Here is a 16,727-nt window from a genome sequence, read left to right on the forward strand (position 1 = left end):
ACATTAGTTTATGCGATTAACTGTTTAATTATTTAGTTATGCCCATTGCACCCTCCTTAGCTTTCCTTGAACTTCTGGTATAAGTTTGAGAGGTTTTCTTTTTACCAAGTTGACTTTGCAATTAGGCAGCATAAAGAGCTCACTCCTAGAGGGAATCCGAGCCTCCTCAAAACTCCCGAAAATGACGTCAGTGTTAACGCTTTGCCAGCCTGATTTGTGGTTAGCAAAGTCTAGAAAGCTTTATCTCAAGATGAGATGGGATGGGGCAGCTGATAGAGAAGGAAGAGGCAAAGGGAGACCGGCCTACAGCTGTGAAGTGGTATTTGTTTGTAGGTAGGACCACTCACCTAGGACTGGCGGGACAGAGGACGCTAATACACAAAAGGCTACTTCCGCTCAAATTTCACTACCAAGTTTCCTTCTTTTTGCTGAACTTTTTTTTGAGGGGGAGGGGGACAGAATCATTCCTAAGAAAGTAGGTGTGTGCTCGCCTGAATGCACTGATCTGTCCCACATTTCCGATTCTCGTTCACACATCTGGGGGCGGGGGTGTCGTCTGCAGCTGGACAGGCGGGGCTGGAAACTGCAGGGGACGCCTCCACCTTCCCACCCGGGACGTCCTGAGCCGCCACAACAACAGGCTCGCGCGAGACAAAGGAGCCGGCACGGGGCGGCGCACGGGGCCAGGGGGGACGCGGGGAGGCGAGGGCGCGGCGCGGGTGGGAGCCGGGGCGGAGACCTCCTGCCCGGCCTCCGGACTCGGTCCGGCCTTTGACCCTCGGTCCCCCGCGGCCCCCCTGCAGGCTGCAGCCCGGGAACCGCTGCCCCGGCCTCAACTCGCCCGTTTCAGCCCCACGCACCGAGCGGAGCGCAGCACCCAGGCGCCGGCGGCATGGCGGTGTCCTGGAGCAGCTGGCTGGCCAACGAAGGGGTTAAACACCTCTGTCTGGTAGGATGGCGGGCCAGGCTGGCTGGGCGTCCTCTCAGTCTCGCAGCGAGTTTTTGATTCATTCTTGGAGTGTGCACGGGTGGGGATGAAAGAAGTGGAAGTTTGGGCCGGGGGGAGGGGGAGAGTTGTTTCAGACTTTTTCACCTAATCTCAACTTTACGCGCGCGCGTTACTAAAGATGACTCCTTCCTGTTCAACCTAGAGGAACTTCACTACGGAGTGATGGAGAGTCCAGCGGAGGGAGGGGAAGCTAAAGCGGCTTTTCCTTAGCCTTTCAAAGGCTTGCCTCTTTTACTCTTCCAATTGCTTTAGTTCCCTTCTGCCACGGTGATGTCTGATATCTTAGTCTGAGTTTGCTCAGGGATGGATTTGCCACCAACCTTTATTTCAGGTGCAGAGTCTGGGTAAGGTCAAATGAGGGTCCTCAGAGTGGCTTTTCCACTTTCTGATTGAGCATGCTTTCGGTGAATGCTGAGGTTGTATGTACAGGGCTGAGAGTCCAGTGAGTGGCTTCTATGGAGTTGTGGATTTTTGTTGTTGTTGTTGTTGTTTCTGTTTGTTTGTTTTTTTGTAATTTTTTATTCTCTCTCCTTGACTGCTGTAGCTCATTTGGCTGTCCCTAAATGTCCTGCTTTTCTGGAAAACCTTCCTGCTGTACAACCAAGGGCCCGAATACTACTACATCCACCAGATGTTGGGCGTAAGTGAAACTGGGGTGATCTGGAGGAGTGGGTTTAAGGGAGTAGACGGCTACCGAGCTTTGTCAGTCTGCCCATTTCTCAGAGTAATACTTGATGTAAACATGTTCCTCTCAGAAGCAGTCAAGCTTCTTGATATATTGTCTGGTTCTCTAAGGGCCAGGGTTTCTGCTCAAGTGAGGAGAATGAACCTGTCAGACCAGGCTGACAGTGCCTGAAGGAAATTGCTTCTCTTTTGTAAATTGCACCAGGGGCGCTGAAGGCTTTGCTTCTCCAGGAGGACCAACCTATGGCAGGCTGTTAGTCTACACTTAGCAAGGCTTTCTGCCTGCGCCCAAGTCTGTCCAGGGGATTTCAGCTCTTTTACTAACAGTCCTCACAAAGTGAGCTGCTCCTTACTTCTGGGTCGGTCTCGGCTGGTGGCCTTAGGTGACTGGCTGGATATGGTTCTGTCTGAGGACAGTATCATACAAGCCTCTGCTCTGGTTTATTTCAGGTTGATGTTTCTCTTGGTTGTGCTTCTCACATCACTCTCCCGTTCTATGCCCACCTTACCTGACCCTGTAAATGTCAGGATTCCTCAAGGACAAATTGCTCTGTATAAGGAGACAGAATTTTTGTATGCAACAACAAAAATTAGAAATGTGTTATACAATCCCAGGGCACCCGAAGCAACTGATCTATCATTGTCACTTGAAAGAGGAGACTTACTGCTTTGTTTTTCATAAATATGTAACTATCTAAAAAACTAACATCACTTGAAATGAGCTCAGAGTAACTAGCTCCCTCCTGTGCCTGGCATACACACGTTCATGCTTTAGCCTTAGTACTCAGAGTAGTCATTAGCACATGCCAAGCCTGCAGTAAGTTCAACTAATGGATATTTTACAAAACAGACTACTGCATTTGTTATTGGTGATGACATCTTTTTAACATTCAATCGCTCTAGTTTTAAGTATTGGGCTCAGAAAAATAGTTTAAAAAAAAACAACTAACAACCTCTTATTGAAGAATTCTGAAGTTAGCATGCTTGTCTTTCTTTTATCCATCCAACTTTGATCTAGTTATTTAGGACTGTCCTTCAAATTGCTTTCTAAATGGACACAGGGTCTTCACTGATTTTTAAATGCCTTACACTCTAATGTAAACCAGCAACAAAACCCTACAAGCAAACAAAACCAAGCAAATAACTAGTCTAATAAAAAAATTTAAGAAACTTTTCTTCCATGAATTCCCTAGAATGTCCAGCCTTTCATCCCCATTTCTTGAGAACTCACTGCTCAGAGTAAATTAATAAGTTATAAATTTTTAAATGTGAGGCTTATTTCACTTAATACATAACTTGGTGGACCACTTGGACAGCATAGAATTACACCAGCAGAATGTCTTCTGATTAGGGTGCTTTTGTTACTATATAAATCTAAGATCTGGAAAAGCCATAATTCCTCTTTGGATTTTTACTCTAACACAGTGACAACAGTTTTTAAAGCAAACTAATTTTTTTAAAATCCAACAAGGTAGTCTTTATGTACTTGCATGCTGTGTAATTTAACCTCAAATTGATGCTGGTGGCAAATCAAATATAATCAAGATGGCTTGTTCAAGCACATACACAAAGGAATAGACAAAATCCAACATCTTTGAAAGACATTTTAAAGTATGATCTACTTTTCTACCTTCATTCTGCATTAGTGCTTTTGAGCAAATGATGTTACAAATCAGAGAAGTCCCTGCATAGCAGGGACTGGATACATGAATGAAAGATTCAACTACTACCTTAGCCTTTCTTGGAAACTCCAGACTAATCATAGTGGGTGGACCTCCAAGCTACCTATGCATACCTCAACATTCCAACAAAACTCCTCGTAGAAACGAATGGCCTTTCTCGACACTTCTCACTTTCTGAAAATTACCTGTTATGAATTCTGTAGTATTAATTATCTAAGCTATTTGGAATAGATATTTCGATTTACATATTAGTTTCTAATGAACAAGGACTTCCATCTATAGTAATATTGTGTACTTTGTAAAGGAATATGTAATGTGACTTTTGTCGATAGTCTCTCTGGGCTTATCTTTCTTGTCTTACAAAGATGGGGTATGGTATTATAGCGGAAGAACTTACAGTTCCTTCTCTATTACAAATATGGTGCACTAATGAGATACAACTAATTTTAAAATGTATATTTTGGTCCCCATGTTTTAAATCTTTTGCATATTACTTATTTAATATGCTAAAATTGTATATGTGAAACAGTTCCACAATGACAGAACTCTAGAAACGCTGAGGGCTGTACAGGTATTGTGATGTTTTAAGTCACCTTCAGGTAAACAATAGGTTTAAACAAAACAAACAAAAGAACATGGTGATATTTCTAGAAATCATTTTCATTGCTTTAAAACGCAAATGGAGACTGGAAGATGGCACTTGTTCAGCAAGCACGAATTCCCGAGTTCAAATGCCCAGCAGACACAGAAAAAGTAAGGAATAACCACAAGCTTCTATAACCCCAGTGCTGTGGGAAGCGGACACAGCAGGACCACTGGGAATTGCTGGATGTTAGCCCAGCTCCAGGTCAGTGAGAGTCCCTGTCTCAAGGGAATGAGAAGGATAGAGCCAGACAGTGGGTATCATCTGGTATCTACATACATGGGGTCATGTACTCAAACACAGAAGTTTACAGATCCCACACTCATTCTTAGATACATAAACACACACATATAACAAAAAGGGGGAAAAGCACTAAGGGAAATTAACCCATTCTCCAAACCTTTTGATAATAACAGTAAATGTACAATTGGTCTCATCTGTATAATGTAGTAACAAAGGTATCATGGTATCATAAGGTATAAGGAACCACTGAACTTATACTTGTCCCATTGATTAATATTTTATTTATCAGAGTTGTTCAACAGAAATATAATGCAAGACAAAGTAAAAAGCTGCAAGAATTAACTGAAAAATACCTTTAGCTCAGTAAACACAAAGTATCATTTTTTGACATATATTCATTATTTAAGAAAATCGAGATAATATTTGACATTTTATCATGCCAAATATTTGTAATAGAGTATGTATTCCATTCTCTTTTAAATTATAATCCCATATTGATTCACAAAATTACTGGACTATTGTTCAGATTTTACAAAGCTTATAGCTACTTAGCAGATTCACCCAACATGAATACACACACACATAAAATTTTCTAATAATGCACATGAGCAGTATCAGCTTTAAATTTAACATGTAGGTGTCAGGTGCCTGTGGCATGCACCTGTAGTGGCTACAGTCTCAGCCACCTAGGAAACTGTAGCAGGTAGGTTGCTGGAACTCTAAGCAGCATGGTAGTAAGACCCTGTCTTAAGAATAAAAGTTAACAAAGTTTATGAACAACAACAACAAATCAGTCCCTTATTAATCCTAGGCACAATTAACATACCAAATCACCAGATGTGGCAAGTGGCTTGTTTTGGACATTTCAAGTAACAAACCTTGGAGGTAGAATATTCTTACCTGGATAGTCATGTGACCTTACCGTTCACCAAACTAGCTCAGTTACAGATGCCTCTGGGACCAATGAGATGGCTCAGCAGGAAAAGTGCTTGCTGCTAGACCTGGTGAACTGGGTTAATCTCCAGGACTCACCTGGTGGAAGGATTGAAATGGCTTTCCTAAGTTATCCTCCACACACACATGCATGCAGTAATGCACGCACGCACCCTGCCATGCACACACACACACACACACACACACACACACACACACACACACACACACATCATGCCCCATAAATGTAAAAACAAAACAAAAAATTTCAGCTAGATCTGAATTTTGGTGTCTTCCTAGTTCCTTCTACACTGAACAGAAGTTGACACTGAATAGGACAGTGTGGGATGTAATAATTATTGGTCTGGGCCATAAAATACGTCTCAGAGTTCTGCGTCATGATCTAAACTCGCTGGTGAGAGCTGGTTTGTGTTATGGGAAAACCAATTCTCAATACTGGAGTGTTCATTTTTATGATCATGTGGTCGTTTTTAGAACAAATTTAAAGTTTAGGAAACTTTTGACAGAGAAAATAACATCTGAACCAGTGGAAGATAAAGTAAAGGTGAGATTAATATGTTTTGCTAGGATTTCTTAGGATTATTTGTTCCCAGACAGAGAGGCAACCTTGTCACGGCTGGTTTATGCTCAAGTTAATGTGCTAATCAGATCATGCGTGCCTTTGGAGATGTTTAATTGTGATATGCTGCATTTTGGAATCTTAACACAGGTCACGAGAAAAAAAAAAAGTATTGAGCAAAAGCCAAAAGAAACAGCCAAACAAACAAATAAGTAAAACCAAGATAACTTCATCCAATCTCCCATAGCAACTTTTTTTTTTTTTTTTTTTTTTTGGTTTTTCGAGACAGGGTTTCTCTGTAGCTTTGGAGCCTGTCCTGGAACTAGCTCTTGTAGACCAGGCTGGTCTCGAACTCACAGAGATCCACCTGCCTCTGCCTCCCGAGTGCTGGGATTAAAGGCGTGCGCCACCACCACCCGGCTTCCCATAGCAACTTTTAAAATAAAGGATACTTTTGAATATTTAAGGCGAACTCTGTTTCCATTTATTTTTTTTAAGGATGTAAGATGTGGTTACTTTTTTTTCCCACCACAATAATGAATACCAATGTGTTATGAACAACTCTGAGAAAATTAGGTTTGTGTTTTTAGTTGGTATAAAGCCATTGTTTATAGTATTAGATTTCATAAACACAATTTCTTTCCAATGTATCATGTATCAAAAAAAATCTGGACCTAGGGATGTATCTCCGTGGTACAGCGTTTGCCTAATATACACAATGCCCTGAGTGCTATTACTTGCCAAGGGTGTTTTTTTAAAATTAGTATAAATAATATAATTTGAATCAAGCATATATCTTCTAATAATAGATCAAGTTGTCTCACTTTTCTATATTGTATTCTCTACAAATTAATTTCTTTGTGCAAAATATTCATTTTCTCTGTAATTGTTCTTTGGCTATGATGAGCACTTCCCCCCCCCCACAAATATTTCTTATATCTACTGCAGCGATCTTTTTCTTTGGAGAGTCTTAACTGAGACTTCCATGTTGAAGGAAAGTTGTGAGTGTTCCGACCCTTTTTAATCTCTAGTGATAGCCAGGAGCATTTATCGTCTCTTGCTGTCTAGGGCTATTCCATAGCGTTTTAGGAGGCAGCTCTCTGCCTGTTCCCAATGGAGTCTGTGGTCTCAGGTGAAAAGACCTGGGATTTCAAGTCAGTGTTCGCTTCACAGCTTTGATTCTGCTGAGGAAGGAAATATATGTTCTTTGAATTTCTAAGCCCAAGAGGGCTTAATCATTAACTTTCCCCCTTATTCTATAAATTAGAAAAGTCACTGTCTAGACTTAGCCACGCATGGATTGAGCTTTCAGTTCAGAGATATTTCCAGGCGAGAGTTTTTGTTGATGTTGAAATGGGAGACCCTGGTCACTGACAAGTGAGATGGTTTATATTATATTACTTTGACATCAGTCACACGCTCTTTTTAAAATAGCATTTTTCCCCCTGAGACTCACGGCTTAAGAGTCACTGCGTAGCCATGCCCTAGTGATCCTCCCTTTGAATACTGTAATTACAGCCATGTACCAGTGGTCCAGCGTGTTTGCATGCCTTATCATAGATTTCCTTTTTTATTTTCCCAAATAGAAAATTGAAGTTTGAAGTGGTTCATTCACTGCTGTCCACTGAATCAGGGCCCTGATCACTATTTAACCTATGGATTCCCAGGCCAGGTTTAGCCCTGCGGGAATAAATAGCATTAATTGGACTGTCAAGATGGCTATATACACTAGGCAACTTAACTTAGAGCCTTGGTTGCACATGGGACCTCCAGTCCCATGCTATGGTCCAGTCCACCTTCCCTCATCAGACACGCATGTATCATGCATGCTCACACATGTACACATGCAGATACAATAACAATAGCCGGAATTAAAGAGAAAGAACACATTAAACTCGGCACTGTGTGGCTACTAGCTTTTTATTTCATATGAAACAATACTTGAACACATGTGACCGTGTAAGAAGGTGAGGAAGCCTAGTGACTTGCCTTCGCGGTAAAGTATATTTTCAGCATCATGCTTGTTTTTGATTCCTCTTAAATTGTTAAAGAAGGATAAGGTATTTTTTATGTAGATCACTCCTAATTCCACATATCAGAAATTTAGCGCTAAATCTTTTAACCTCTGCTACATATCTACAGCATCATTCATTTTTATAAATATACAAAGCAGCGTTAAAGTGGAAGCTGAGATGATCTTAAACATTTTCAGATGTTTTCTTCATTTTGTGATGGAAATAGTGATATCAATAACAACGCATCACTGAAGACGAGTGGAATCTAGGCCTTTACTTGTCTCACTTTGCACATTAACCTCCAGGTGCAAGTGACAGGATTTGCCATGCATTTTGTTTAAACACAGAATACTGTTTCATTTGTACCTGTTTTCTTTATCTATTCATCTGGTGACAGAACTGGTCTTATGGGTTTTTGTGCTCATCTGTATATAGGCACAGCAATAGCAGGTGGACCACGCATAACTGCCATCTTTGTGAGTCAGTAGCAATCAGATATCAGCTGTTTTGTTCAGTTCAGCCTGTAACAACGGCTACCGTTTATTGATCACACACAATGTCCCAGCTACAGTTCTTGGTTGATTTGTTTTTAAACGTATTCAATCTTTATATTTAATTGAATTGTTACAATAATCATAAGAGATAGGAATTTCAACACAATAAAATTTGAAAAACTTAGGTTTACAGTGGTTAGATAAAATTCTGCAGATCACTGTAATAAGAAATGTCAAAGTCCAATCTGAGCCCTCATTGGAGTGACAGTGGAAAGCATATTCTGCTCATTCCTTCTATTATTCAGAGCTCTCACATAGACTGTGTTACACATGAAATTCTCTTGTACTTTTGTATGTAGACTGTATGTGTGTGTGTGTGTGTGTGTGTGTTGGGGTGGGGGAGACACATGCTATGGCACATGTGTGGAAGACAATTTTCTTTTTTTTTAAAGATTTATTTATTATGTATATAGTGTTCTGTCTGCATGTTTGCCTACATGCCAGAAGAAGGCATCAGATCTTACTATAGATGGTTGTGAGCCACCACGTGGTTGCTGGGAATTGAACTCAGGGCCTCTGGAAGAACAGACAATGCTCTTAACCTCTGAGCCATCTCTCCAGTCCATGGAAGACAATTTTAAAGAGTGGTTTCTTTCCTGCATCGTATGCATGCATTGGAGGGATAAAACTGATGCCACCAGGTTTGGCAGGGAGTGTCTGTATTTGCTGAGCTCTCTCAGAAGCCTACATTCTGCGTCCTTAACTGAGGTTCATATGCATCCTCTCACAATGATTCTGAATAAGATTTTTTGGATGTTTGTTCATATATATATGTGTATATATATATATATATATATATATAATATATTATAGCCTTATAGCTGTCAATAAGTAATTGATCAAATACAAAGGCTACTACATTATTCTGAAAATATTTTGCATATTTATTTATTTTATTTCCTTTATAGATGATTTGTCTGCCTGTATGTCTGTGTACCACTTACGTCCTTAGTGGCCACAGAGGTCAGAAGGCAGCATTGGATTTCCTGGGACTAGAGTGTTAGAAGGTTGTGAACCACCATGTGGATGCTGGGAATCAAACCTGGGTCCTCTGGATGAGGAGCAAGTGCTCGTAACCACTGAGCCGTCTCTCCAGCCCTACTCCCTTTACTTCGAATAATGTTCTTCGATGATCCTTATACTTTCTTCATGTCCTTGAAAATCAAATAAATGAACTCTCCAGGAGCAATAGGATCAGCATTTCATTTTGATAGCTTAAATGGCATTAAATGTGACTTCAGGGAACGAGCTTTGTGAATTCTGAAGGACTATGTGGTTTCACATGCAGCAGAGGCCTTAGATCCGTTCTGTTGAGAATTAGTCAGCCTGCCGAAATGTGAGGGAAGACAGTACTACTGTGATGTGCCATAGAGACTAAAGGGATTGTTACAGTCTTCGTGTACTCAGAGGAAACTGAATGTGGAAAGCCAATCTTCTAACTTCTAGTCGGTGTTTCTTCATGTCCAACCTGCTAACTACTGTGTTTACCATAGTAACAATTTTTAAAATTCCAGGGTTAATTCTGGAGAGGAAGAATAATGATAACTTTGTAATTTCTTTTTTTAAAAAAATATTTATTTATTTATTTATTTATTTATTTATTTATTTATTTATTTATTATGTATACAATATTCTGTCTGTGTGTATGCCTGAAGGCCAGAAGAGGGCACCAGACCCCATTGCAGATGGTTGTGAGCCACCATGTGGTTGCTGGGAATTGAACTCAGGACCTTTGGAAGAGCAGGCAATGCTCTTAACCGCTGAGCCATCTCTCCAGCCCCCAACTTTGTAATTTCTTATTGCAAAGATTTTGGGTTTTAGAATTCTATGAAGATGAGTTTGAATCATGGTTCAGGCTTTACTTATTTATTTATTTATTTATTTATTTATTTATTTATTTTTGAGACCAGGTTTCTTTCGTGTAGCTTGGCTGTCTTGGAACTCGCTCTGTAGACCAGGTTGGCCATGGATTCAGAGAACATGTTCAGGCATTTCTATGCATTTAGGATTTAGGTAAACTAATGTTCTGAGACAATCTAATTTTTGAAATGAAATTTGGTTATTGAAGATTGCATAAGAAAAGGCAGGTGTAATGCTTAGTATCTGGTACATAAATGCTTAGAAAATAAGTATTCCTATAAATATTATATAGTAGTATTTAGTATTGTTGGTAGTGACACTGTAGATACCATTAAAGAGCAATATTGTGTATTATTTATGTTTATAAATATACATGCTAAGTGGAGTTAATGACATAGAGATGAGAGGGATTTGCTGAGCATACAGTACATGGCTTGCAAGGCATGTTGGTTTGTCCCTTTATCCATTATTGTAGTCTTGTAGGATGCTGAGTAAAGAGATACTCAGAGATGAGGCTGTGTATTTATTGTTCAGCGGGAACCTTTGATTGACCTTTGCTTTTGTCCCTGATTCTTTTTGAGAGGAGAAAGATATGTGTTGCTTTTTGTTATGGTTGCAAATTTGTAGGAACTTGACTGATTGTTGGGTATAATTTTTGGTTGAGGTAGAAGATTTATTAGATAGTTATTAAGAAGACCGATTACTGTTATTAACTGAAGTATTTTAGCAAATAAGAAAAATATAATTATTTCATGATATTGTTCTGATTCTTTAAACAAAGTTAAAGTAACAGAGCAGTGTTAATGGAAGTCTACTCATGGGCTTGAAATTGGTCTATATTTATACTATATATATGTTTTTTTAAAGTCTTGAATCTTCTTTAGCACAGGTCCTATTCATAAGAGGATGCTGAAGAATAGAATTTAAGCATGAAGGTCATTGTGTTATTTTTAAGAGCTTGAAAGATGTCAGTTTCCTTCTTTCCTGTATTCTCTTCCTTTACAACCTTATATAGCAATTCATGTTACTACTGGGTACCCGGGAAAACACAAATATTTTCTAGTCATATCCGTGTTACACACCGCATTATGAAATGATAGTCAAGTGTTTGGGGGAACTGAAAGCAGCACAGACGTGAAAGATGTTATATAGTGTTTGTGTCTCTTAGCATGCAACATGTTCTAATTACCATAGTGCCATAACATGACACTCCTGAAGGTCACTAAGAAACGTTTGCAGAAAGCAATAAGGGAAGGGTTTTCTTTCCTGAAGGAAATCTGGAGTGAACTTCAATGTCAAATCCACCCCTTACATTTACAGAAGTCACTACTGAAGTGTGACTTCAAATGTCTGTGCCATATTTTAGGTAATAACAAAACTTTTTTAACAGCAAATTACTCACGTAGGACATACTCAGCACCTAGAGCCTACTTCGCTTTACACCTTCTTAGACAATAAAGTTTGCTCTGTGATAAACTTAAAACAGTGTGACATAGCATTTCTTATGCAAATAAGTTCTTTCCAGTACTGGCAATGGGACTAAGGGAATAATGGAAGGAGTAAGTAGAAAGTGGATTTTGATTGTGTGTATTTTTAGAAATTAGTAAGCTGAATTTGACAATGGTTTCTATGATATGTTATTTCAATATATTGTCTTATATGGTCAAATTTATTTCTATGGCCCTAGAAATTTTTTTTTTTTTTGATTTTTCGAGACAGGTGGCCCTAGAAATTTTTAAAGACAGGTATCTGCATATATATATATATATATATGTATATATATATATATATATATATATATACACATATATTAAGACTATTAGAAGTCACATACAGTAAAGGCAAAATGAAATGAATTATGTACTCAGAATAAAGCATTTTATATCTCTGGGATTAAAATAAATATATTTTTAAATTAAGATTTGTTTAAGAAATACTTTTAATACTTTTAGATGATGCCTTTTTTATGACCTGATCCCCTTTTCCCGTGATGGGATTTTCAATGTCATGAGTTCAAATTACAAGTAACCACATTTAATGAAACTTGGAAAACTCACTTCTGTTGGAGGGAAGCAGACTGACAGTTGCTCTGGCAGATTGCTAGTTTCTCCTTGTTTGTCCGGCTCCTTCCTCGGATTGTTTTGCCTGTGTGCTTTCCTCTCACCCTGTCATCCCTGACTTAGGTGCATGATGGTGCCCTAAGCAAAGAAAGTTTGATATGAAACATGAAAGTAAAAAGTAGTACCTGCGGGTACAGATGAGCTGATGAGTTAGGGTCATGAGGCTTCTTTTATCTACACGACTGATATTCCTTGCTCATGTTACCTTATAAGTTACGTGGGCATTTTGAGCTTTGTCAGATATTCTGGTTTGGAGAAACATGATCTTCGAATTCCATTTTCAAAGTACACTGAATTAGGCGAAGTGAAACGTATCTTTTCTTCCCCCATAGTTCATAATGTCTAAGGGGAGCACCTGACAAACACCGTCAGTGGTTTGTTAATGGCTTTCAACTGGCGTGGAATGACTCTTTAAACCTCAAGAATGTGGGCTTTCAATAGGAGGTTTCATTCTCTCTTTGAGAGATAAGATGGTGTTTGCTGTTGGGAGTTGTCTGTATTCCAGATGTGTCACATCTCATTCTTGTTTTCTTTAGAGTTAAATACGGGCTTGGACTCTAGAAACTTTCACTGAAACAACTATTTAAATATTTTAATTCTGGACTTCTTTTCAAATGTAAGATAGAAAATGCAATTCTTTGCAAAGTTTAGTTTCTGGTTCAGACTGGATCCACATTTTAAAAAAAAGTTTGTTTGAATAATACTGATCTATTTTTGTATTTGAATATGTCAAATGTAAGGAGAAAGTGCATTTTTAAAGGAAGATTTTTAGATATATAAAATTTAATTTGTTGAAGTCTTTTTGACATCCATTCTAATTTCTGTTGAAATGAAGTATCTGCCATTAATGTTTTCTGAGCATGATGTGACTCTTAGTTCAAAGGTCAAATATGGAAATAACTACAGACATCAGGAGTCTCAATGGTAATGTATGATATTGCACAAATAACATAAATTTTATGAATGTTGGAAGAAAATTTACCAGTCTTATATAACCAAATTCTCTAATTCTTGAAGCTTTTTTTTATATCTTAAAAGGTAATGAAGACTTAGGTGTGGGCACAAACATCATCATCAAAGATATCATAAAAAGAGATGATTCATCTCACTAATATCTTTTAGCCAAAGAAGTGAAGCCACTTCATGGGTTTACAGTATGCATTTTTGTTCCTTAAAGCCAAGTGAAAGTGGTTTTTAATGCTCTTTAACTTCTTCTGTTCTAAGTCTTAGAAGCCAGTGACCTCAATTGAGGCCACAGGTGTTACCCGAGATCCACATTTTCTTGCTCGGCAGCTGCTGATCTCTTCCTTCAACAGCACTGTCTGTAAAAGCTCATGGGCATGCTTATATGCAATCTTGAATTCCATTCCTGTTGAAGTTTAACTTTCCCAGACAGACACAGTCTAGAAGTGAATCACTATTGTCGTAGGGGTTGGACACATGAAAGACAAGCTAGATAAAACCTGACAGGAATATCAAGCACTGATACTGTTTTCTTCTGTACTTTAAAGAAAGAAGCTTAAATTCTTATGTAATAGCTACACGCTCCATTGACTTGTAATAAACTTTTATGAGGAAAATCCGTTCTTGTATTGAACATAAAGGATCTTCACTTTTAGAAAGAATGGAAAGAAATACACCAGCATTCAACACAGGAAGGATTTAAGTTGGCAGTAAGGAAATCTGGACACAGAGTAGGAGAGAGGTTCTTGCTGTTTGGTTGTGTATTTATTTTATGAGGGAACAATTCTTCAGCCCTTTCTATTTATTCATTTAGCGTGCATGCCTAAATAGTTTGTGGGTGGACGTGTGTGTGAACACTTTTGCACATGGGCAGAACCCAGAGACTGGGATCAAGGTGTCTTCCTCTGCTGCTCTCCACCATATATTTTGAGACCAAAGTCTCACACTGAACCTTGAGCTCAGTGATCGACGAGAATGTCTGACCAGCAAACTCCAGGGATTTACCTGTCTCTTCACTCTGGCACCGTTACAGGCAGGAATCACTACATTCAGCTTTTAACAAGACCCTGGGCAGGGAGCCTTGGGTCCTTGTGCTACGTTGGCAGGTATATTGCTGACTGGTCTCCCATGAACTATTTCGCTGGAAATGATCACTTGTTTTGCAGACTTTCTTTTCCCTTTGCACTGTTTAAACTGAGAAACGGTGTCAGCTGGAGTCAAAAATTGCCAGACACTTTGAAATTTCTAGGGCATCTGGAGGACAGAAACCTGTTAGCATTATTTGGGCCTCACTTATAGTTTATTACAGCCTTAAGGATGTCCACTTTCATTTTTTTTTTTTTTTTTTTTTTTTTTTGGTTTTTTGAGACAGGGTTTCCCTGTAGTTTCTAGAGCCTGTTCTGGAACTAGCTCTTGTAGACCAGGCTGGCCTCGAACTCAGAGATCCGCCTGCCTCTGCCTCCCGAGTGCTGGGATTAAAGGCGTGCGCCACCGCCGCCCGGCTTTCATTTGTTTTATCAGAAGTGATGAATGCAGAATATACGTTTTTAACAGTTAATTAATATGGATTATTTTCTAGTTGTCCACCACATGCCATTTATAACTGACTTGGTGAAGCCTTATCAAAATCGTTATTGTTTAATCTGATTTTAACTAACTCATAAAGGAGTGCCATTTTTGTTTTCCCCATCTGTCACCTGTTTTCCCCTTCTCCTTACTCCTTCTTTCCCTTCTCCTGTCTTTACTCCTCTTTATTCTGCCCTCTCTTGTCTTTGTCGTCTTCTCTTTTCTTCCTTTTTCTTTGTGGTTCTGGAATCAAGTTTATGGGCTCTCGCATACCAAACAGTTGCTCCAGGACTCAGCTAACATTTTGTTTTTAGTGTTGTGTGTGTGTGTGTGTGTGTGTGTGTGTGTGTGTGTGTGTGATTACATACACGTTGTGGGTATACCTGCCCATGTGTGTGTGTGTATGGATGTTTACAAGGCACAAGACTGTCTTCCGTATCACCTTGACTTCCTACTTCATTTATTTATGTATTATTTTATTTTGAGACAGGATTTCTTGTTGAACCTGTAGCACACCTATTGGCTTTGACTGATTGGCCATCAAGCCTCCAGAATTTACCTGTCTCTTCCTCACAGTGTTGGAATCAGAGGCATACACCATCATGCTTTTTTTAAAAAAATGGGTTTTGTGGTTATAAACTCGTTTCCTAATGTGTGCAGCAAGCATTTTACTGACTGAGCCCTCTCCCCAACTCTCTAGCACATGTTTTCTTCTTGAATGAAGTCTTGCTGCCATGAAACATCCATTGTGTTCTAAATTCATATCCTTATAATGTTTTATTCATTATAAAAACTGAATAATGAAACCATTCACATTAGGAAAGAAGAATTGATTTATAGGCATAAGAACCATAGTATCACAGGCATTTTAGATTATGAAAAAAGAAAATATAAAACCCTCTAAGATTTTAGAACATTATTTAATACGCTTCTTCATGGGTTTGTCTTTTATCTTAATTTGTTTGATGACCACATTTTATTTTTTTTGCCTTTCATTGCTCAAACCATGTTTTGCCCAGTGAGTACTTATTATACATAAAGTCTTTCTTAATGCATTTTGAGACCACCAGGAATGAGAGGCAATTTAAGCTTTGACATTTAACCTGTACGGACACTTGATAACTTAGGGAGATGTGAATAGTCAAATATAAAACAATCTGGCCTGTAATTAAATGCTCTTTCACATAAAATGAGTCATTTGACAAATGCTCCAGGCTTGTCGGAGTATCTGAAGATGGGAGAATAGATAGAGAGGGCAGAGTGAAGTGTTTGCTCTAATAGATGCTCACAGAAAAAGCAAGCCTGGAGCTGGAGTTCCAAGGCTGTGAGTTTGTCTATTTGTCACGGAGGCTGCATAAGGTCGACTTGCATCACAGATGGGATAGAAATAGTGTGAGCTGTGGATAGGGAACGGGGACTTGTAGTGATAATGTGGACTAATTTAAGCAGTGCATCTGGGAGCTAATCTGAGCCACATATGAAAATATAGCCTCATGGCCTTATGATATCATCAATTTGGCTTGTCAAAACCTACTTGTAATATAAATTAAGACAAAAATGCCTTGGACTGACTGACCCCTGTAGGCTCATGAAAGTGTTCTAGCGGCTCTCAGATGTTTCTACAGACTGGGCACTGCTCATTTCCAGTTAGTCTGAGCTTCTGGAAACTGGAGAGCAGAAAAGACTGGTTACTTTTGGATGATAAGATAGAACAGTTCTGAATTCCAAGCTTAGATTTGAACTGGATTTCTTGAGTAATCACTTTTTTTTTTTTTTTTTTTTTTTTTTGGTTTTTCAAGACAGGGTTTCCCTGTAGTTTCTAGAGCCTGTCCTGGAACTAGCTCTTGTAGACCAGGCTGGTCTCGAACTCACAGA

General features: G+C 39.0%; 1 protein-coding gene across 1 annotated transcript in view; it reads left to right on the forward strand.

Moving 5' to 3' along the window:
* Positions 1–821: 821 nt before the first annotated feature.
* The window catches only part of Nox4 (NADPH oxidase 4), a 109,589-nt gene continuing 93,683 nt past the window's right edge, over positions 822–16,727 (forward strand). Inside the window, exons 1-2 of the mRNA XM_038313789.1 lie at positions 822–949; positions 1,554–1,649. Coding sequence (XP_038169717.1) covers positions 893–949; positions 1,554–1,649 — 153 coding nt within the window. The 5' untranslated portion in view covers positions 822–892. The remainder of the gene's footprint in view (positions 950–1,553; positions 1,650–16,727) is intronic.

The sequence above is a fragment of the Arvicola amphibius genome, chromosome 12 (genome assembly GCF_903992535.2).
Source record: "Arvicola amphibius chromosome 12, mArvAmp1.2, whole genome shotgun sequence".
Lineage (NCBI taxonomy): Eukaryota > Metazoa > Chordata > Mammalia > Rodentia > Cricetidae > Arvicola > Arvicola amphibius.